This window comes from Prinia subflava, chromosome 6 (assembly GCF_021018805.1).
Source record: "Prinia subflava isolate CZ2003 ecotype Zambia chromosome 6, Cam_Psub_1.2, whole genome shotgun sequence".
NCBI classification, from domain to species: Eukaryota; Metazoa; Chordata; class Aves; order Passeriformes; family Cisticolidae; genus Prinia; species Prinia subflava.
Genome location: NC_086252.1, coordinates 14,108,991 through 14,131,801, shown reverse-complemented (window position 1 = coordinate 14,131,801; position 22,811 = coordinate 14,108,991). Strand labels below are relative to the sequence as shown.

Below are 22,811 nucleotides of genomic sequence, written 5' to 3'. Positions count from 1 at the left end.
GCACTTCTCAGAACTTGAGGAAAAAGAAAATCATACCACGTTTTTTCCTCAGTGTGTCAGACTTGCTTATAAACAGAGAGGGAGAAAGGGAGAAAGAGAGAAGCCTTTACATTCACAGTCAATTATTAACCCAAGTAACCAAAACCATACAACCACAGGGACACAGGCTTCCCACCCGCACGCCAGCAGCTGAACTAGGGGAGTGCCCTGAACTCCTCCTGCCTCCTGCTCCCTCTGATTCAGCTCTGAGGCTGCTGTGTGGGACTGCTCCCCCCTATCATTTCTCAGGAGCAGAGAAAGACGTGATGAACTGTTGCTCACTACGCCAGGTACCCCTGTTGCCCAGGTTACAGAACTGGCTAGGAGTTATACCAAGGCTTCCCTTTTCCTGCTCCTTGATTATTTTTCATGTAAATCACTTTTGTAGCCTATCTGACTTGCTAGTCCTTCCAGCAGTTGGCTGGAATGCCCATTTAGAATGATGAATGCTTTACAGTGGTGCTGACCCACAAGAAACCATTGAGCTCTGCTCTGCTTTGGGAGCCAGCAGAGAGCTGGCTTGGGGCTGAGCTGGCAGGGACACAGTGGTGTGACTGAAATGGCCACATGGACTGACTCCAGGGAACCTTTCAGCTGCCCCCAGCACTGTCCTAGCTGCTCTGGAGGTGTTCCTGGCCTACAAGCTGTGCTACCTTACCCACAGTGTTTTCTGAAGAAACAGAAGATTCCTGTTCCTTTGTATTGCTTCTTTGCTCCTGGAGGGAAAACAAAGTAATTTTTCTATGGCTCAAGGCATATGGGATGCACATTTGTTCACTTGCACATGCAAACACACGTACACACCCAGGGAAAGCAGTTCTATATATGGCTTAATTGATTATTTCCCTGTGATTTGCTCTGAAACGCCACGGCTGGTGGCAGACACTTCTGGGTTTGCAGAGACAAGGAGGAATTGTTTACCACCTGCACCAGTCTCACACACCACTTGTGCCTGTTCCTAAGGAACCACGATGAACTTTCTACTTGCTGGAGTTTATGTGGCTCTGTCCTCATCTCATCCCAAAACTTCTCTATTTACTTCAACCTTCAGCTTATGCTGTTCTGGCCCACTTCCACTGCAACCTCTCTGGTACTGTCATTTGGTTATGTCACACAGCACAGGCCTTGGACTGCCTGTTTGAATGCTAATGTGAACTGGTGGGGCAATTTTACTGCAGTAATAGTCCCCTTGTGCTGTGTGATGTCATGCTGTGGTTTAGAGGTATTTTTATACTGCCTTTGCTTTGCAGTGATTTTTGGTAACACACATCTCTGTGGGTAGATTGATCTGCTATGACTGTGATGGTGTCGAGTATTTGTACTACGTTGTATGTGGTCTAGCAGCAGGAAGGATGCAGGGAGCACTACTTGGTTACCAAGCAGTACACAAAAGTGTACTTTGCAGAACAGCAGGTGTTTGGGGAGCGCTGCAGATCCTCACATCCCATTTTGCAGGTTGTGTGGCTTCGCTGTACCACGTCCTGAAGTGTATGGGCAGTCACTGTATCGGGGCGAGGGCTTTCTCCGTGTGTTGCCCTATCTTGTGGAGCAGATGTGGTGCTGGGGAGTCCCTGAAGGTCGCTGTGCGTTGTGGCAAGGTGCGTGTGAGGTCCCTGAAGGTCGGGGTGGGCAGCTGCGTGCAGGTGTTTCACAGCTTCGTGGGGCAAGGGCTGTGCTGTGGCCCTGGTCGCTGCACCACGGAGCAGCTCGGGCACAGTTTCTCTCTTAGGTGTATTTTGTGTGCCACAGGGCCTGCTCGATGCGAGGGATGCTCCGTGCCCAGCGCCGTGCCGGCGGGAGGGCTGCAGGGCCGGCCGGGCACTCGGCTCTCCGTGCCCCGCGGAGCCCCGCGCTCCAGCGCCAGCGTTCCAGCCGTGCTGCGGCGGGGGCGCACCGGGCTGCCCGCTCCGCTCCGCACGGCGCGGCGTGCGGGGCACACCCGTCCTGCGGGGCACACCCGTCCTGCGGGGCACACCCGTCCTGCGGGGCACACCCGTCCTGCGGGCGCCGCTGCCCCGGGCGCTGCCCCGCGGCCCCTTTAAGCCCGGCCCGGCGCTCCGTGCCCCGGGCGAGCGCCGCCGCCGCCCGCGGCCGCCCCGCCCGGCCCGGCCCGGCCCGCGCCTCCCGGAGCGCCGCGCGGGGCGGGGCGGGCACGGCGGAAGGAGAGGCCGCGGCCGGGCCTCGCTGCCGGCGCTGCCCGCGCTCGGAGGCGCAGCCCCGCGGGAGCACCTGCCGCCCGCCCCCGGGGCCGCCGAGCCGCACCTGCCGGCGCTGCCGGCCGGGCCGGGCGCCGTTCGCGGGCGGGCAGGGCGGGCATGGCGGCGCGCTGAGATGAAAGTGACCGTGTGCTTCGGGCGGACCGGCATCGTGGTGCCCTGCAAGGACGGGCAGCTCCGCGTGCGGGACCTGACCCAGCAGGCGCTGCAGCGCTACCGCAAGGCCCAGGAGAAGGTGAGGGGCGGCCGGGCCGTGCGCGGGGCCGGGCCGCGCTGAGGGGCGCCGGGGAAGGCCGGGGCGGCGGGGGCCGGCCGGGCTGCAGGGCTCCGGGGCGCGGGTGGGTGCCGGCCCTGCGGGCACGGTGCCCTGCCCGAGTGCCCCGCACTTTGTGTGAGCAGCTGGTGCCGGGGCGGGAGCGTGTCCCGCTCAGCTGCCCAGCCAGCGGGGCTCTCACTGCCGTGCGTGTTGACTAACAAACTTGAAACAGACTGGAGTGTAACAATAAATGAATTTCATTCAAGCTGGCGTTTTCTGGCATCAGCTGCTCAGTGAGGTGCTGTCTGCATGGGAAGGTGATTTCCTTTACATGAGAGGAGCTCTAAGTTTTTCTTTGGCTGTACCTAATTGAGCATAAAAGTATTTTCTCTTTTTTTCTCCAAGAGACAGGTGCTGAAGGCTAACGGGGTACTGTTCAGTAGTGATGAAGGGCCTAGTGTTGCAAATACCGCTTTGTGAAGGAGATTCCAGTTACAAGCCCTGAATGATGGGCTTGTAGGATTGTTCCTCTTCTATAACGTCTGAGTAAAAAGTACGGCCAGCATCTGATGGGGTCTGTTTTGTGACATGTGCTGGTTTCTTATGGGCCCAGTCAACTGTTTGGTGTCCTTAATGCAAAACTGGAAACAAATTCTTGTTCTTGCAGATTTACTTTGAGAAAAACTTGCTACTGATATGTTAAATACATTATGAACAGCTAAGACTGCTCTAGTAGATGTTGCTGTGGTCTCTATGTTGGTCCTTCTGTGTCATGCATGGCAAGTGTCATGCTTTAACCTGCCTTAAGACACATAGAGCTTGACAAATATTTTGCGTTAAAATTCTTTTTTCCTATTTATGCTGTCTGTGTGTAATAACTACAAAATGTTTATAGAATTCTTGGTGCTGCTGGAATCAACAGTCAATGAGATCTTCTGCTCTAAAGTATAGTTCAGAGTACTAAAATATGCCTTCAAGAGATGGGCTTTATCAGGAACAGAACTACTTTCAGCTGTTGAATTTAGAAATTTACCAATTGATTTCAGCTTTTGATTTGTGCTTGTGATGACATTGCAATTATTTTCATGATGAGAGTTTAAAGGTGGCCTACAAAACCTTTGTATAAAGTATTTCAAATCCGTTTCCTCCTCTTTTTTTACTTTTTTTTATTCCTTTAGAAAGGAGTAGAAGGGTGCCTGCCTTTCCAGGTGAAGCCCTGACTGTTCTAGAAGGCTCAATAAGCAATTATAGGATAGAAATTCCAACAGTGTGAGAAAGCTTCGGATAAATGCCAGACACTTAAGGTGTACTACAGTTCTCATGAATTTGTAGCCAATTTGCTATTAAAGTAGTATCTGAAGATTTTTTTTATGCCTAGTAATCATCTCCTATGTTCTCCTATGCCCTTCAGCATGAGGTCAAAATCATCAGCCTTCTTTATAGGACAGCCAGAGGCCAGAGTCCATGTCTCTGACCTTGTAGTCCATGTTTGTGACCTTGTATTTCTTCCTTTCTTCCTTTCCAAATAAGCTGGTGCGGGTTTTTTTGTTTGTTTGGGGTTTTTTTGTCTTATTTCCTTATGGAAATGTTGAGTTCCTTATTCTGCATTGTAGACAAAGTGTGTAGGGGCCAATTTGTTCAAGAATTGCTGATCGCTTTGAGTACTGGAGCTTCAGAGCTGGAATTTGTACAAGGATGTGTAAAGAGGTAGAGTGGGAGAGCAGCATAAGGACTTGAGAAGCAGAATAGGTTTTCATTCAAGTTGCTAAAACAAAGTTTTATGCCTTGTGGATCCTCTCTCCCTCCCCCCTGTTCACTGGAAATGTAAACAATTCTGTTGTAGTGCTTTGATTAGCTGGCTTCCAATCTACATGGTTTGCAGTGCAACTGGCCAAAAAGATAAATTTCTTCTTATCTTGACAAGGATCATTCAGCATTAGATTGCTTTCCTGGGGGAAAATTTGGGGTTGGTAGAATAGATCATACAGATGTCTCAAACAATTAGTTTTATTACCTTTTGGAGCATTTTTTTTCTGATATAATGTGATGGATTGGATGTTTTGCCACTTCCCTTCTCTTTGCTCTTTCTAAAACTAACTTTTGTATGTAAAATCTTACTGGAGATGGGATTATCTCAAGATAATCAGCAGCTAAAATGTGCTGTGAGGTGTGCACATAAACAGGTTTGTGCTAAAGATAACTGATTATTTGTTTTTCTTTTCAAAATATTTAGAATGTTTGGAATACTTTGTGACAGAATGCTGCTCTTTCTGTTGGCATGTTAAGTGTTCTTTTTCTAAGTTTTTTTTTTTTCAAGTGTTAAAATCTTTTTAAAAAGCTAAGTGGAAAATTTCATTGTTAAAGTGCCTGAAGTATTTGGAGAAGGAGGGAGAATTGATACAAGGAATATCTTTCATAGTTGTAGAAGGGAAAATGAAAAAGGTAGCTAGGATACAAACTTTAGGAACTTTTTATTAGTTATGGTACTGTCAAATACCACAAAAATGTTTGAGAGCTCTGCATTTTGGAAGTCATCCTGGAAGTCTAGCTTTGTAGTCTTACACTACAGTCACTTGTCTGGCAAAGGGGAAAATACAAGATTAGAGTAATAATTTGTGTATATTGTGAAATATTTCAGTACCCATATGCAAATAAAAAATTTTAAATCGGTTTAAACTACTTCACACTTCTTTATACTTACAATGAGAGGAAAGTTGATGCAGTAAATGATGAAGTCTCTCGTTTCTGTGAGACTTTTGGTAGATAGCTGAGAACTTGGTGAGCAGTTACTTATTGTAGCCTCCCTGTGTTTCCTTGGCAAATTTGATTTGGTTTCTTGACTGGACTGTGTTGGCAAGGTTTGGCCATGAAGGCTCAGTTGCCTCAGTTAATGAAGTTGCTTTGTTAACTGAACCAAAACCCTGGGCCAGTTTCAGTTGAGAAATTAGACAGTAATTATTTCTGGATGCTACTGAATTTAGTGGCTTTTGCAGGTGCTGTCGTAGTTCTGAATGGGCAGGTCCTGTCTGATTCATTGGAGATACAATAACTGCCTGGACTTAGGAACTTTGTGTTACAGTATCAACAATAGATTTCTGTGGTCTAGGATTTTGTGATGTGAGTAGTCATAGATGTTTAAGAAATCGTTTGTTGATCAGCTGCTTTTTGACAATTGGAAATAATTTTTCAGGGAAGTCCCTGTCGTCTCAGAAAGTGACTTGAGCAGAATGAAGTTTGTTTGAACTCTTGTGACTCAGGATCTGCTCTTGTTGCTGTTCAGTAATGTACATTAATGCTTCCTGCTGACAGGTAGATACAGCAGGATTAATGATTCCTTATCGTCAGTCCAGTCCCTAACTTGATGTTTTGGTGCCTTGGGGAGCAGTTGTGTGTCATCTGTTGCGTTTAGGATTCTTTGCTTGAGTGAGAACAGATGTACTGCAGAAGAGTTGAGGTGCTGTGCCTGATGGTGTGTTTGCTTCTCTGTAGCTGTGAGACACAGCCTTGGATGCAGGACAAGGCACCTTGCTGATTGCTTTCCAGTCAGCTGTCAGAGGCTTTTTTCCCCTCCCCCAAGTATATGAATGAGAGGAAAAAGAGGAGTTCTGGGTCATTATGAAGGGTTTTGTGGGCTCCTGTGATGTTGTCTAGATTGGCATGGTCCTGTTGAAAGCAATTCCTTAAAATGCACGTGGGGTTAAATGCACTCAAGGTAGATGTGCTGTGGTACTCACATCTCTCCCCTTGGAATTGCTGTGCTCCCACATTTGAGGCAAGGGCTGAATTACCAGCCTTGCACTGGAGCCCTTGGCTGAGCTGGAGATCCTTGCTTGCTGTCTCGGAGGCCCTGAGTGTTGTTGGTACAGAAAGTGATGTCTGCCCAGGGAAATGAGACTAGCAAAGTAAAATCCACCGTGACTTTTCGTTGAGCTGCAGTGAAACTTTTCTGAGGAAAATGTGTGAAACGTCTTGCTGCTCCAGATGTTCCTTATCTCTCTGGAGGAGCCAGAGATGGGGAAGTGGTGGTGATCATCTGTGCATTCGTTTTCTCATGTTTGCATACACAGCACTTACCTGGATGGCTGGATTGAAGTGACTGCTTTGGCTGTCTGCTGTGTTGTTCCTGGAAGCCAGCTGAATGGGTGGTACATGGAAGTCGTGTAGCAAAATTAATAAGCACTGCAATTTGTGGTTTAAAATTTGTCACTGTAGGCACAGTTGAATTGTTGAGTGGCTCACTCTCAGCAGCCCTTGTGAGCCTCCTTTGGGAATGCGGATGGAGACAGTCAAATATTGGTTGTCTTGACTTCCAGGAACTGGATCTCCACCTGTATCAGATGTTAGAGTGTGTCTTCCATTCATGAGAACATGCAGAGGGCAGCAGTTAATCCTGGAACGGCAATGAGAATTTTGATTTGCAGTCACACTGAGCAGGAAGCAGTAAGATAGTAGGTTAATTCAAGAATGCTGTGGTTTTGATTAAAATGAGGAAAAAATAGGTGATTTGGGTTGTGTTAATCTTTCCCAAATTAGATGCATTTAAAGAGCTAATGCTGCAGGTTGATTGTTTATATAATTTGGTGAGTTCTACTAATAAAATACTTTCTTCGTTTCTTTCTGTTCCTGCTTGCTGAGCACATGACAATTAGTGTTCTGGAATTAGGTATTGCTGTTGTAAATCAGCCAGCAAACAGAAGAACTAAATGTTCTTGTAGTTTCTCTGAATATATTTGGGATAGGAAGAATGACAATTTTTTTTGGACTCTAATGCTTACAAAAGATGTTTGCAAAACCAGAAGACTTTTTCAGAAGATATAGGTGGAAAGTTTTGAAATAAGTCCTTTTAATGGCATTTTTTTCTGTTTTGGGCAAATTGAAAGTATTCAGTCTTTTATAAAGGCAGAGTAATAAAGTTGTATTTGTGTGGCACGTGTGTACTTTTGTCTTGGACCTGGTCTCTAGATTTGGTATTTTTCCCTATCCCAGTTTATCTTATTTTATTTTATTATTTTTTTTCTCCAGTAGGGATGGGGTGAATCCATAATCTTTGTTTTACCAAAAAAATTCTAAGCTCTGTCTTCAAGTAGGATTATTTTTTTGGCTAGAAATTATTTTAACTCTTAATTTCCATATTTTTCTTAGTATGCCTAATCAACTACAGAATGTTAATGAGCTTATACATTGTTTTGGCAACTGATAAATTTCAATGAACAGCTTGATTATCATTTTTGTATTCAGCCTTTGGAGTTGTCACTATGGTACTGTTCTAAAAAATGAGACTATAACTTGATATGCTGCTTTCTCATTACTATTCTATGAGTTTGAGTAACTGACTCATATATGAGAATACAGGCTATGTGAGTAGGGGAAGTAAAGAAAATGGAAGGAAACAAATGATTTCTGAAACTCTTTATTGATTTAGAAACTCTAGTGGTGACATTTCATTGAGATTGGGAACATCTTTCAAGTGGCAGAACTTTGGGTCCCTTAAAGAATTTTCTGGATCACTTTTACAGTGACCCAGAAAAACTGAGAGTTAAAAAGCATCTGCCTTTTAATCACTTTTGTGTAAAACTGCTGCTGCTGTGTTGCATCATAGCCACTAGTGTTGAGGTAATGAGATTTTTGGTAGATTTTCAGGTTCCTTTTCTCGCAGGTGTTTATAATCTCTACAGAAAAACTGCCATTGAATTTAGATTTGCCATAGAAAATGTCTTCTAGGACATTATGTACTTACCTAACAGCAAAAAAAGTTCTTTTTGATCCCCTTTTTCCTTATAAGAAGTTGACTATTGCCAGTAATTGTCTTTTGGCTGCATACTGAGTTACCTGACGTTAATGTGTTTCAGGGGAGCTCAGCTGAGGGGTGGAGCTGGATAAAACTGGGGGAAATTCAATAGGCAAAACGAGAGTAACCTACCCTGGAAACACTGCGGGTCAGACTTCAGTGTATGTGATAATACCGAGTGTCCATTCTTTTCTCCTAGGTCATATTTATCGAGTTTTGAGTGCTGTTCAGCAGTTATTAATTGAGAAGCAGCAAAGATTCGTGTGGTAGCTGAGTGTTAAATCAGTCATAGGAGGAAACCATTAAAGAGCAGTACCGAGTTCTAAGGAGTGACTGCTTGCTGTTGCTCTTTGCCAAGTTGAAGATGAACTCTGAGTAGACTTGCAGGAATTTGTGAAGAAAGAATTCAAACCTCAAATGGTATTTCTGGCATGGGATGGAACCAGGAGGTGTTTTTGCTTGCTGCATAAAATGCAGTTTTAATGGTTTTTTTTTTTTCTTAAGTATCTGAAAATGGGGGGTTGTGTTCTACTGATAATTTCTGAAAAACATGATGTTTTTAGATTAAGAGATACAGTTATTTGGGCATAATGTTTTATGTTGTGTGACTTTACTTTCCTCCTTACTCATGCAGTATGATAGGTCAGTTGAATTGCAACATACTGTGCTGTCTGGCATCCTGCTACTGAAGCAGCAGACTTCCTCCCCCGTTGAGCAGAACGTTCTTTAGGCTTTCCTAATGATTTGAATGCCAGAACTGCAGCTCTCCTAGGCATGAAGACCTATTGCTTCATTATTACAGACTCCCTCTAACCAACCCCCTGTAAACATGCCTGTGTTTCATCCTTAATGAATATGATAACACTAAAGGTCATGAGCAATTAGTATCGTGGAAAACAGATTCTGCTCTGTATTTTCATATTCCATTCTTGCATCTTATGCATAAGGATATACTCATTTTGTGTCAGGGAACTGACTGAACAGAAATGACAGGCTCATGTGAATGGCTTATTGATAGAAATTGTCTTGTAAATTCCACTGTACTAGACAGTGCCCTGAGTACATTGTTAAACTGAGAAAGCTGCTTCATATGAGAAATTTAGAAAATCAACATGTTACAAGAACTTTTTGGAGAAAAGCCTCTGCAGTGTTTGTGTAGTGTTGTCATTAACAAAAGCATTTTTTGTTCCCCTCAGGTTATATGTTGCTGTGGTAGTTCTGTAAGCCTTCTCATCAGTACTTTATTACCTCCATAGGATTACCTCAGTAACTCATTTGTAAAGGAAACTTACTGTTATAACAAATTACTCCTTGCACTGGATAGGACTTTCCTGGACTATTTTCCTCACTTTAAAGAGAAAGTATGTAAGACTTGATTTTGTAAATGTTTGGGTTTTCATTCTCTTTATGCCTAATCATTGTGCTAGGGCCACGTCCATTGAAGGGTCTGTTGTAATGTGTTAATGTAATCAGGATGTCTCTTCCTTTCCAGTGTAAACCTGTACCAAGTACATCCATTCAGAGCTGGTGGCTTGGCTGTGTTGTGGCTGGTGCCACAGCACTGCTCCGGTGCTCTTGGGAATGCTCCTGAGTTGGGAGGTTCAGACAAGTTGCTCATTGGTTTCATGAGAATGCAATGGCAGCGTTTGTTGCCACAGAGAGACTTCTTACCTCAGTGCTTTTCTTTCTTGGCTGTTGTGTGTATGGAAAAGAAATCCTCAAAATGCTTGAATGAGCATGCTTCTTATAGCCTGTAATAAGGATGCCATTGGAATGAAGGGTAGATAGGGAGGAAGATGGATGATTGTACTCTGCAGAGACTGATAGCTGGAATCACAGAATGCACTCTGATGGGTAGAAGCTAGCAGCTGGCACTGGGCTCCCTCTTTCTCCTGGCTAGGGATTTGACCTCAAAGATGAGGCTTCATTGAGCCAAATGATTTTGCAGTATAGCCTGTCTGATAGAGTGTTTTTCAGATTAGCAATAGAATGCTATCTACTGGTGAATCATACTACACACCCTCCCTGTCATTTCCTTTACAAAAATGCAGTAATTTCTCAATGAGTAGAAGAAAATGGAATGCTTAAAGGAGAATTACGTGCAATCCTGAGAACAGAGACCTGCATTCCTTGAAAATTGTGTGACTTCATTTTTTTACTTTGACTAATCCATTTGTCTGCTTGTATCTCATTCCTAAAACCTTCAAAGACCTTCACATTTTTGTAGAAGATAATATCTCGTTCTCATCAATCCATCAACAGCTGAGTTGGTCTTTATTGGCAAATTTAAACATCTAAATTGTAGATTTTCTGAAAGGAGACAAAAAATCCTTTATATAATCATCTCCTGTTTCTTTTGAGTGTCAATGTACTGTTCAAGTAAGAATAGTTCCAGCTCAAAAGAAGTTAGAATCAGGCAGATCTCTGTTTGGACCTTTGAAGGAGAGACGAGTGATAAATCTTGGTGGGTTAATCCCATGTATATGGAGTATTTGTTCTGTATCCAAACCCTGGAGCACTCATTTGTTGACCATTTTACAATTAAAGGCTATTTCTTATAATTTGGGAATGGCTTTATGCCTTTTATTTTACCTATGAGAGGTGCTGTTAAAACAGTTAAGTGTTTTGACATTGCCCTGAAAGCTGCCATGAAGAGGTTCTGTCTGTCCAGTCAGTACGTGGGTGATCTGCCTGATCTTCAGGTGATGGTCTGCTGCAGAAGGGGCCGGGTAAAAGATGCTTGTACCTCCTCTGTAGCTTGTCCTCTTGGCTGGTGTGCCAGGGGGACAGGCACTCTTCCGTGTGTCTTTATAAATTTTGGTGATGTCCATAGTAAAGTAGCTCACTGTTTATGTTTCTTCTCCAACTACAAGTTTTGAGGCCATGTAGTCTTTCCTAGCCTTTGTTTGTATTTTTTGTTAGTCTTGCGATGCTGGATGTCATTAATGGTGGTAAGACCAGAACTTCATGGTGAAGATTTGGGGATAATTCCATAATTTTTCCATGTTTTGAGGAGTTTTACTGCTGCTGAGTATAAGGCACCATTCACTTCAGTTCCTGTAGGTCAGGCATTTTTTGTTAAATGCAGTTCATTGTGGTGCAGTTTGCTTGCTGTGACCTTTGCCCAAAATGATGATGATAATAATTTTTTTTCTTTAAATCCTCTGTGATACTCATTTGGTGGGTAGTATTTTGGGTGTTAGAAAGCTTTGCACTAACATCTTCTGCTTGCCAGTTCTTATTTCTGAGCACAAGCTGCGAGTGAAACAGACTATAAATTTAAACCTCTGAAGACTTTGCTCTTATTGGAGATGTTGGCTGCAGGCTGCTTTGGATACAGAGCTTTTTTAAGTGATGAGTTTAATGAATAAAGAAGATAGAATGTGACCTGGAACTCTGCTGAACAACTTCTTCCTCCAGAGCTTGTCAGAATTCCACGTGCCATCTCACCCTGCTCCTCCTGCCTGCCGGTCAGTTGCAGAACATCCTTCCTATGGATTTCTGGTTGAGCAGCTATTAAAATTCTCTCTCTTCCAGCCACAATTTTTTCTATAAGGCTTTCTTAACTATTTCAGTAAGGATTTTGATGGAGAAATTTCATCTCAGAATTTTTTTTGGTCAGTCCTAGATATTAAACACCACTAGGGCAGGACAGAAATACAGTGGTGCATAAGTAGGTTAAGCAATAAAGAAAGCTACTTGTGACAGTGTGTCTGTAGCTCTTCTAGAAATAGAAGTAGTGCAGGGGTTCTGCAAATCTGACCCAGGCCATATTGCCATTTTGCAGCAATTTATGTCTAGAGTGGCTCATTGTACCTTTCTCTTTCACAGGTAGTGAGACCCTTGCAGCTGTGCAGTGAAAACTGTGCCTCACTCTATCCTGGGCAAAACCAAGTGACTTCCTCTAGTTTGTCATACTTCATCACCAGTGAATTGGGTGATGGTGCTGCATCTCACCTGTACACATTTTTAAACTGAAACAGGCTTCAGCTTTTGAAATAAATAGTCTCAAACTCTTCCATTCCCTGCTTATTTCTCTAAAGATGTTTTATTTTCATTACCTTGGTTTTTATTTGAACTGGGGGTTATACTACATGAAAGCCTGTATGGAAAACAGAAGTCATACAGGATTTTTTTTGTTGGGTAAAGACTTCAGAGGTCTTGCTTTTAGAAAAAAAAAGTACAGTATTTGTTAAGCTTACAGGAAAAAAAAAAGAGGCAAATATAATATACATCAATCAAATGTTTATATATTGTGAACTCTATGAAATGCTGTTTGCCTCTAAATCACATTCCTTCTACTCATACTGAGTTAAAAAGTTATTTGCTGTAACAGTGATTTTTGTTAAGGTATATAATGATTTTTTTTGAATAAATAAAATAATTGGCTGCAGTAGGGGGTTGTCAGCAATCCATTAGATTATTTTTACAAGGTAGTTTATTTCATACCGAGTATGAGTTAATTTGTGGAAATATCGGCTCTGTTCTAGTGTATTAAAATGTGGCATGCTTCACTTTGACTGTAGTTTCAATTGTATTTTCTTTAGGTTACTCACTCTGCTGGGATTTCTCTACAAATTCTGTATTTTTCTCTAGGGTGGCCCCCAGCCCTCCCCACTCTATAGCATAGATTACAACAGTGTATAATGTATAAAATTTGATTAATTTGCATATTTTTCGAAAGTCTGTTTCTCAGGGTTGCCTTATTTAACAGATATTTTTTAGTAATGTTGGAAATTTGTCATCTTCTGTTATTGGCACCCCTCAACCTGTTCATTGTCTGCTCAAAGAATAGAGCATTGGAGAGGCGATTTCCCTCTTCAGTTGACTCTTCCCATGTCTTGTGTAGAGTGGAAAAACTTGCTGAAATTTTTTAAGGACTGATGGGAGTTAACATGCTCAGCTCCTTCAGAATTAGGCTCGTTTGAAAAACCAAGCTGCTGCCAATTCACAGTTAATTTTCCCCTGCTGGCTGTAATAAATGTACCCTGAACAAATGTTTCAGGAGTTCCTGGCATTATAAGCTACAAAAAGAAAACTCCCTGAAGAGCTGGAAACCTGAAATAGTTGTTTTGGGTGACAGAAAGGAGAAAGTTCATTGGCATTTCAACATTGTGCATAAAGACCAGCATTTGCATAGTAGTAGTCAGGATGCAGGTGTTGTTTAGATTGTAATAAAAAAGGAAGATGCATTTTTTTTTTTGAGGAAAAGAAGTATATGTGTATGTGAAAAAAATAATTTAATGTTAGGATTTGTCAGTGATAAATTATGACTCTTCTGTGTGAGGCAAGAAGATTTGCGCGTAAAAATCCAGCGAAGTCTTCTGTGTTAATGTTTCAGGAGCAGTTATTTGGATAGCTCTCATTCCGCTGCTCACTGGTGGGAGGTACTAACTTTACCTGGAAAACCAGTTCATGGAAAACCAGTTCATGGAAACCAGTTCACTGATGTCATAAAGTGCAAAATTAAGAATTAATAGTTGCTCCAAAAACTCATCATATCTCATAAATGCTTAGAACACTCGTGACCTGTGCATTTTAAATATATTACTCTAAGGGTGTTTTCCTCCTTCTGATTACTGTTGTGTTCAATCCACTTACTTTTTCAAGCTGTCAGCAGAACAGAATTGCTCTAAGGCTTCTCCTTGTCACATACGTCCGCTTGGAGGAAGGTGGATCAGAGCATGCCAGTGTTGGCCTCTTAATCCCTGAGTCTGGAAAATGTTGGTTTAGGTAGTTTTCCCTTCAAATTGAATTTTGTGTGTTGTGGAGGAGTACTTGCTGGAAGGGAGAATGTGAAAGGAGTAGATGATTTGTGTTTGTACATTCAGGGTGCTTTTTTCTTATTAGGCCTGTCATATATTATTAAAAATGTAATGCTAAGGCTGGACTGCATCCTGCTCTGGTCATCCTGGGTCTATGGTAGCTGTGCTGGCAGTGTGATTTTTTTGTTTGTTTTGCTGCAGCAATATTCACTACCATTTAGCTCTGAATAGTGCCTGAATACATATTTTAGTTGTTTTTATTTATATATCAGGAATTTTGCAATTATATATGTATCATATTCTTTCTTGTCTGGCATAATGTATTAATATGTATTAATTGCTATCATAATTTTATTAAATAAGCCATATTCAAGGACACTAGGAAAACACTAGGTAGCTTTTTTTGGCAACTTCCTATTTTCCAAATAGAAAGTACATCTGGCAGTATGCACACATTGTTTGTCCTGGTGTGACACAACTGTTTTTGAATGCAGTGAAAGTGGAGGAGTCTGGTTTATTGTTCATAGTGCAGTTTGTTAATGGCTCTAGATAGGAAATGAGCATTTCACTAAATGGAAGTCTTGGTCAACCTCTGACTCTTGCCTTAAGGCTTTGAGAATAGACAATATGAAAAAAAGCCATCTTCTTTCCAGATGGCTGAATGCTTGATGTGTCTTTATGTTTAGCTGTCATTCAAATGTGAATGCTGTGGTGATTATAAGTGTCTTCCATTTTTCTGGTTTGAAATGATCCCTTTTATGCATTGTGTGTTTAGAGATTAACTATTTGGCTTATCAATATGGATTTTAAAGTAAAAAAACCTCCAACTTGATTGTGTAGCGAAATCCAGGATGCTGGTGTTCAGAAGCAGACTTGGTGGTGTGGGTCTTAGTTGTACATGCTGTGACCAAAGTAGTTTTGCAGTAGCTTGTAGTGGACTGTTAACATTCTGCAAAATGTTGTTGTTGTTTCAGTTTTGAAACATCTTGTGTATGATAAGTTTCATGCTAGTGATTTTTGTTAGTGAAAAAATACTTTTTTGCAGTCTGGGAAGAAAAACTTTGGTGAAGGAGGCTTTGTGGGATTGAGCGTCTTTTAACTGGGAAGAAAAAAGCTAGATTTAACTTTTAAAGGGTGAGTTTGAATCATGTATTTTCATGATGGTTGAGTTCACATTGAAAGATACAAGCTACAGGTTCATGATTGAACTGTTAAATACTGTTGCAAGCTGAAGCACACTTAATGGATTTTCAGGTTGTTTTTCTTGGGGGTTTTCTGTGTGCTTTTGAGCCTAACGTCATAGTGTAAGAGATAACTTTAATAATGCAGCCAAAGCTGTTGCAGGTTCTGTAGGAGTCCAAATCACTCACTTTATGACCATTAGTCCAGTAAATTCTGATGTTATAATTTTTTCCTATTAACTAACAATGGCAGTGTCCTTAGTAACCATTTAAAGAAGAGAATGAACTGCCTCATTGCACGTGCTGGTTTCCTTTCCAGGCACTGTGATAAAATGTAGTGGCAGTAGATCCAATTACTTTGCTGAAAAGCCTTCAGCATCTTGTGGCTGAACTTGTCAGCAGCAGGCTCTCTCCCTGTTTTTGTGTGAGCGCTGGGAACCACATCTGATCATCTCTTATCTTACTGAGATGGGAACTGTTACTCTGCAAGTCCTATTGACAGGGCATTGTGCTAAAGCACTCCTGTAGCATGGTTAGAGTTGAGCATGCCTGTGAATAATGGCTGTATTATGTCCGCTTAGCTCTAGACATTTTCAGTAGATCTTTGTTTATTTCTTATTTCTGTTGGTACTTGGAGCTAATGTATGTAGATACAGTTCTGGAGGCCAAAGAGAATGAATGAGGGAGCTGACTCAAACGTGAATTGGGCTCATTTGTATCAGTGATGGATGGCATCAAGCTGCAAATGAAAATGAAGGTTGTAATGGCATCTCAGGACTGATGAAAAATATATGCAAATACAGCATTTAAACAAGTTTTCTTACCAGCTGTTTTCATTTTTACTGTATTGTGGGGTTGTACTGGCTGGATTAAAGTTGTGTAAGGGGGGTTTTTTTCCCTGTGGCCCCCTTGCAAGCTGTGGATTGGGGAAAGTCGCCACCAAACAGTAACTGGAACATGTGCCTCAGGTGTCATTTTTCACATTTGGGCTAAATGTACTTGACTTACTTAGACCTACCTATCTTTTACGTGTTTTGCAATGACTTTGATGCTGCCTTCTTTTTCCCTCTGAAATCTGTGAAGATGTTTCTTCCCAGCTCTTTTGTGATTTTGTTTTCCTGAAGACACTTGGAATAGCAGAGGAAAGCCCTTTGGGATAAAGGCAGGGCAGGGTGAACCCTTATGCACATTAGTAGTATTAAATTTCAATTAAAAAATGGATCATCTCACTCTCTTCACTGTTTTTTATCTGGCCATATCATGCATTGAGGTTAGGCATATGCCATCAAGTTTTGATGAGGTATTAATTCTGGCATGTTCTGTGTTTCAGTCAGGTGAAGGTGGAAGTTGTTCTCAGAAGCCTTGTTTGGATTTCATCCAGTTCTGTCACGTGGCTTTGGCAATATGTTTAGAGGTAGAGGTTGTTTCTGCTGTTCACCAGGTATATTTGCTGTATCTTGGAAGTCAAATACTAAAATTTACCTACATTGTACTGTGATGGTATAAGTTTTATTAATATAGCACAAAATATGGCAGATTATATCATAATCCCCCCAGTGTAATACTAACATGCTAAATATTTGTATTACTTTTTAAACTTCCAGATTATTTTCTTTTGAACAATAGCCAGAACCACTGAAGCTGGCTAGGCTTTGTGGAATTAGGCAGTGCTTGGCTGTTAGCTGTGCCTTGAGAATATTATTGACCAGGTTGTTTTTTCTCCTGAGAAGTAGAGGGAGGAGAGAAGCTCGTTAATTTAGTGTTTCACATGAGGACAAAATAGGTTGCAGCATCATCTAGTACAGACCTGCAAATCCTGCTCCAACACTTCTATGGTTAAACCCCTTTGTTTTCCTCTGTGCAGAGTTGATTTTGAGTGTTACCTTCTACCACCACTCTTCTAATTTTTTTTTTTAATTTTTCTTTTTTTTTTCCTTTTTGTTTTCATTTGTAATGAACTTACTTCTGCCTTGAAGGGATCCTTCTTACATCTTCAAGTGGTTCTAATGCTTTGGTTATTTAAAGCTACCGTGGCTGTCTCAGCATCTTTACAGCACTGGGGCTGTGATTGTCCCTTATGGCTTGATTTTGGACCAGAGTCACTGAATGTACTGTGGAAGGTCACGTATTTTCTCTGAGTCAGGAGAGAGACCCCAGGTCCACACTTCACTGCTCTCCAAGGAGAGCAATGAGCTGTGCCTGCTAGGAGGTGTTCAGAGAGTGTGGAGAGAGTTGATTAAGGTCGATCTGGGCAGTGTCACCAGTGGGAATTGGTGACATTTCTGAAATGCAGCTTTGGATGTGTGAGAAGGGAGCGGTGGTCAGGCTCTGACTGGTCCCACTGACACTACAAATCTGGCAGTCTTTGCCAAAATTCCTCCCCAGTCGCTGCTTGGTGCTTGACTCATGCAGGAAATAGGGTGGTACTGCAGCAAAGTCTTGCTGTTCTGTGGAATTCCAAAAAATATCAAATGACTTTCTGTGAGGAATTAAGGATATGCTCCTATAGTTTACTGCTGTTTTTTCTCACTTGAGCTTTGTCTAAAGCTGAGTTTATGTTGAAGTTTGACAGGATTCCAGCATGCTTGGCCTACATTGTCTTACAGGCATTTGCATTCAGTTTTGTTTAGTCTCTTCTGTTACTCAATCACATCTTTGAAGCTCCCAGCTGCTTCTGATAAGCAGTCCAGTGTCAGCTGCAAATGCATTAATCACTTTATCAAAGAAAGGCCCAACAGTTGTAAATAAAACAATCTGAGATGGTTTCTAGATGCAGGGCTGAAGTGCTGGCTGCCCTTGGAGGTGTGAACCATTTATCATTTTTTGCTGGAGATCTGGTATCCTTCAGTGCTGCGTTTGTTACAAAGTGGAGTTGTGTTAATTTGCAGCCAACCTTGTTTTTATCTGTAGCTATACAGAATGATTTGAATTTAAGGCATGGTCAGTTTTTATTGGCAAAATAACAGTGTTGTCTGGACTTTATTTTTGATATACACTACTTTTAGACACATGCCTTTCTTACTTTTGTTCTTCCCCTCTCCTTTCTGTGTGAGAAATGTATGACAGTTTGAAGGAGTAACTTTATAGTTCTGTCTTAATGTTGTATTTTAAAGAATCATGGCTGTGGTCCTTAGCCCCCCCAGTGTTTCCTTTAGGTAATCAAACAAAAAGCCAGACTCAATGGTAATTGGTGATTTGCCAGGTGCCTGGAGCTGGGTAGCAGTTTGCTTATTAGCATAACAATAGTACTCTGAATATTGTAGATAATATTTGACATGGAGGACTTGGGATATGAAAGGTAGGCCTTAAAATCTTATAGGTTTATTTAGAGATGTTTAAAACAGGAACTTTTGTGCTAATTTGCACAAGGTTGAGTCTTTTGTGTTTCTTTATTGTTTAAGTAGTCTAATCTAATGGACTTGAAAAGCTAAAGGATATTCTTAGTTTATAACTGAAGATCAGTTTGCACTTATATTCTTACATGTGTGTAATTATCTTGGATTCAGTACCTAGAGGCTTTGAGGGGAGCTTTTGGCTGGTTGTTACAAGTGCAGTGTGTAGACCTCTGTCTAAATGTGTATCTCCAGCTTTCTTCGTAAAACCAAAAAAAGGCATACTTGGTCTTCTCTGAAATCGTCTTCTTAAATGTTGGAGTGTAGTGTAAAGGTGGGCCATGTGAACCTCTACTGATGTATTCTCTGCATCATATTTTATTCAGGTGATACTCAGTTACATTCAGAGAGTGGTTTTTCATTCACATTCAGTCTGAAATCAGAATGCTCTTATTTTTTAAGAGTTCCAGTGCTGCAAATCAAGTAAAAGTTGGAGTGTTAGTTGAAATAATCTGGGTCATTTTGGATTTATATATCTGTGCTCTTACAAATAGAGAATTCCATGATAAGGAGATAGTAGCAGCTTTTTCTGTTTTCCTTCTCAGACTGAATATAGGAGATAGATATTTTTTCCACTGCATATTCAGCTGTCAGGATAAACCAACTGTCTTCTTCCTCTTTTCTGATTACAGTGAGGTACCTTACCTGCCTTGTGAAAAATGAGACCTTTTTATTAAGACATAGTCCTGGTAATTTCTCAGCACATAATAATTTAAAGATGGCTAAAGGACAAGAAATCCTCTAGTTCCTCTTTGCCAGCACTGTCTCTGGGAGCCAGAAGAGACTCGGTGTCCTTCCTTCTGCTGTGACCTGCAGTATGCAAGCACTGAGTGACTCATTGGAGGACTCTTATTCAATGTCCTTGGTTTATAGCCTGTGTGAAGAGCTTTCACTGTGTTCATGTTCTGTGGTTTGTCTACTGGGATCTCAGGCCAGGATCTTTATCTTCAAATGTGATCTGGGACATTTGTAACACATGAAAACATATGTATATGCAGTCATAGATATTCCTGTGTGCCGGGTTCCTTGTAGCTCACATCTTCACCTTGAGAGCTCTCTGATGTCTAAGCCCATCTTGCTGTTTGAGTTGCTGTCTTCCCAAGGAAAACAAAATGTGTTAAGTGTACATGAAAATTAATCAAAGAAGGAAAAAAGTGCAAGAAGGAGGAGTTTCATACCTCCGAAATGAAGTTTGGTATATGGTGGTGTGATGATAGAAAGAAGTGATCAGCAGTTCTCGCTGTGGTGTTTTGACTACTAGTCATGGTAATACTTGGTCCTGTAATTTCTAAGAGCATAATAATTTGGAGATGGCTAAAGATCAAGAGGTATTCTAGGTTCCTCTGGTGACTGGGGATTGACTCATGGTATTTTGGACCATTTGGGATATCAAATATAAAGCTGATGGTGAGCTGTACTTGTGCTGTGTTAGGTCTCATTCCAAAGACTAAAAAGAAGCTCTGCTTTTTGGATGTTCACTGTGCCTGGGAAGAGCAGGAGAAGATTGTTCTGATTTTTTTTGGGATGGGTAACAGATATTTCTGTTGCAATCTGTGGTATTCCACAGGCTTCATGGATGAATTGTTTGGTTGTGTGTTCTGTGCTCTTGCCATCCTTAAGGACCAGCAGGGCAGTGTGACCAGACTGTGCAAAAACTGCAAGTGTACTGAGATAAACCCAGCCTTTCTGACAAAGATAAATGTTTCTCTGCTGACCTGATCTGATTAGCTTCCCTTTTGACATCAGGTTTTTAGCACTTTCAAAGACAGAAACTTTTAAAATGGAATATTTAAAGTGATCTGATGTAAACTACTGTTTTTTCAGAACTCCTTTCTTACTTTCTACCATTTGGCTAGATCACATCTAATTATGATTAAAAAAAAAAGTACTTGAGGGAAGAATATATTTTCCACAGCTAGTATTAAGAGATAAAATTAATGAATCTGAATAAAAAATTTAGTAGTATGAAAATACATAAAATGAGATTTTATTTTTTACATAGCTTGTTTACAGGGAATAGTTTACTATAGTTTGAAAAGAGATCCTTCTAAACAGTAGGAGAAATTGTATTGTTTTGAAGAAAATAATTTTTAATTCACCTCATACTTGAATATTTAATTTATTCCTTTTAGGCAGAGTAAAATTTCTTGTGTTATCTTACTGTGTGAAGTAAACTTCCTGACCCATCTAAAAAAAAATCCAAATGTGTGCTTTGGTCAGAAGCAAAGCGTCATGGGTACGACAGCTTAGACTGGCATTACTTCTTGTGATCGTGTTTTGGCATGAGGTTTGAAAGCTTATTAGGCCTGCTAAATTTATAGTGAAAAGCGAAGAGCTTTCTCTTCCATGTACTCATAAGTTTGATTGCTTGGAATGAACTTCTGTCTGTTCCCCATCACCCCCCCCCACTTAAGGTAGAATTCTTCTGCAAAGATCCTTTCTTGTGTGGCTTTATTTTTATGGTACTTTATTTCATCTGGAGTATGGATTAGGAGGCATCCCTTAAGTCACCTTTCTAAGACTATTTCTGCTGTATGGCCTTCTGTGTTTTCTGTAGTTTTATTTCTGGATGCTTAAAAGCAGTTTCTGTCTGAGTAGGCTACCTTGTCCTTTGCCCTTGCTTCAGCTTTAATTTCTGTCTTTGAGCTCACTCAGTGTAGATCTTTCTTAAATATTAATAACTTGAGAGAATGTGTGTCACTCCAGCTGGTAGAAGGCTATAAAGAAGTTTTATCTTCTCTCTTGCAGCATCTTGCAGCATTTTCACTTCTAATGCAAGCGAAGTTTGAGTTTTGGTGAAGGAGAACAACAGTGCTATGAAATATATATGGAATTTTTTTTTTACTACCTCACTGTGTTGTAGTGTGTTAATCTTAAAGATTTCTGCTGCTTTTGAATTTCTAACTGGAAAGGGTTAAAATTTATTGGTTAATGTTATGCTATAAAGACAATGTAATTAGAGGTAAGAATTTATTTTTTAACAGTAAGACCTAGAAATATGAGCTTGTAGCATCCTCTGTTATATGTAATGTAAACTAAACTCTGGAGGCTTCCTGAGCAGTGAAACCTAAATATTGCTTTTTCTCTATTTTTTAAAGTTTGTGAAAAGAAGACCCAGTTTGTACTTGGTTACAAGTGTGTGTATATGTAAATATATATACGTGTGTATGAGATATGTACTTTATATAGGGAGGCTTATTCAGATCAGGTCTGTGCCAGGAACTGCTGCATTCAGTAATGTCTGGAACAGATTTAATCTCTTGTGCAGGTAGCTGATTTGATTTTTACAGAAGCTTCTTGTGGCTGTGTTTATTCCATGAAACTGTTATGCCTGTAACCTGCAATACTGTGTGCACTGATACAGTTCTACACTGGTGCATATGAAGAGAGTGGAAGTGGTGCTGTTTGCCTGCTGTAAGGATGGGGTGTGATGCATGTTGGGGTGTTTGGTTCTTCTCTTGGGGTTTCTCTTAGGTTGTACAAGGCCATCAATGCCCGTTCGTTGTGTTGTTGCTGAGCTCCAGATTGTGATGGTCTGTGTTGTGCAAACATTTCTTTGTGATCAGCTCTTGATTTTAAAAACTCAGTATTCATATTACTGTAAAAATAGAGCCCCACCTCTGCTACAGCTGAAGATGGCAGCCCTGTTGGTGGCAGTTGAGATGAAATTTGAATAAACTACTGGTTCAGGCTTGTTTGGAGGTGGTTTTGGTAAGCAAACCAAAAATGCTTAAGGCTGATCTAATTCAGTGATAAACTTTGAGAAGGGTTTAGAGATGAAGTTTGAGGCTGTGACCAATTTCATCTGTCTGTTCCTCTCCAAGATGTGCTCTGTTCTCCGAGCTGTGGTCTGAGAGTAACTAATACTTAGTGCTGTTTGGCTGTGCATAATGATACATTGTGTAGCCTTAAAATGCTTATAGAAATCATTAAATACTACTTAATATATTGAGGTAATGCATCACATTGCAATTTATAATCTAAAAATGACTAAGTGGTAGAATACCTCTTTTACTGTCCTTAACCTAAAATATCCCTTCATCAGAAAATGTTTTATGATTATGGGATTTTTAATTTTACTTTGTCTAAATGACAGAAAACAATGTGACCAGAGGCTACTCCTTCCCCCAAGTTTGACCTCGCATTTATTCCATTGTCTGTGTGGAACAGGCAT

The 22,811-nt window shown here is 41.1% G+C and overlaps 1 protein-coding gene across 2 annotated transcripts in view; it reads left to right on the top strand.

Moving 5' to 3' along the window:
* The first annotated feature begins 2,167 nt into the window (after nucleotides 1-2,167).
* The window catches only part of PARD3B (par-3 family cell polarity regulator beta), a 392,276-nt gene continuing 371,632 nt past the window's right edge, over nucleotides 2,168-22,811 (top strand). For both annotated transcript variants that reach the window (XM_063400372.1, XM_063400371.1), the window contains exon 1: nucleotides 2,168-2,490. In XM_063400372.1, the coding sequence (XP_063256442.1) occupies nucleotides 2,371-2,490 (120 nt within the window). In that variant the 5' untranslated portion in view covers nucleotides 2,168-2,370. The remainder of the gene's footprint in view (nucleotides 2,491-22,811) is intronic.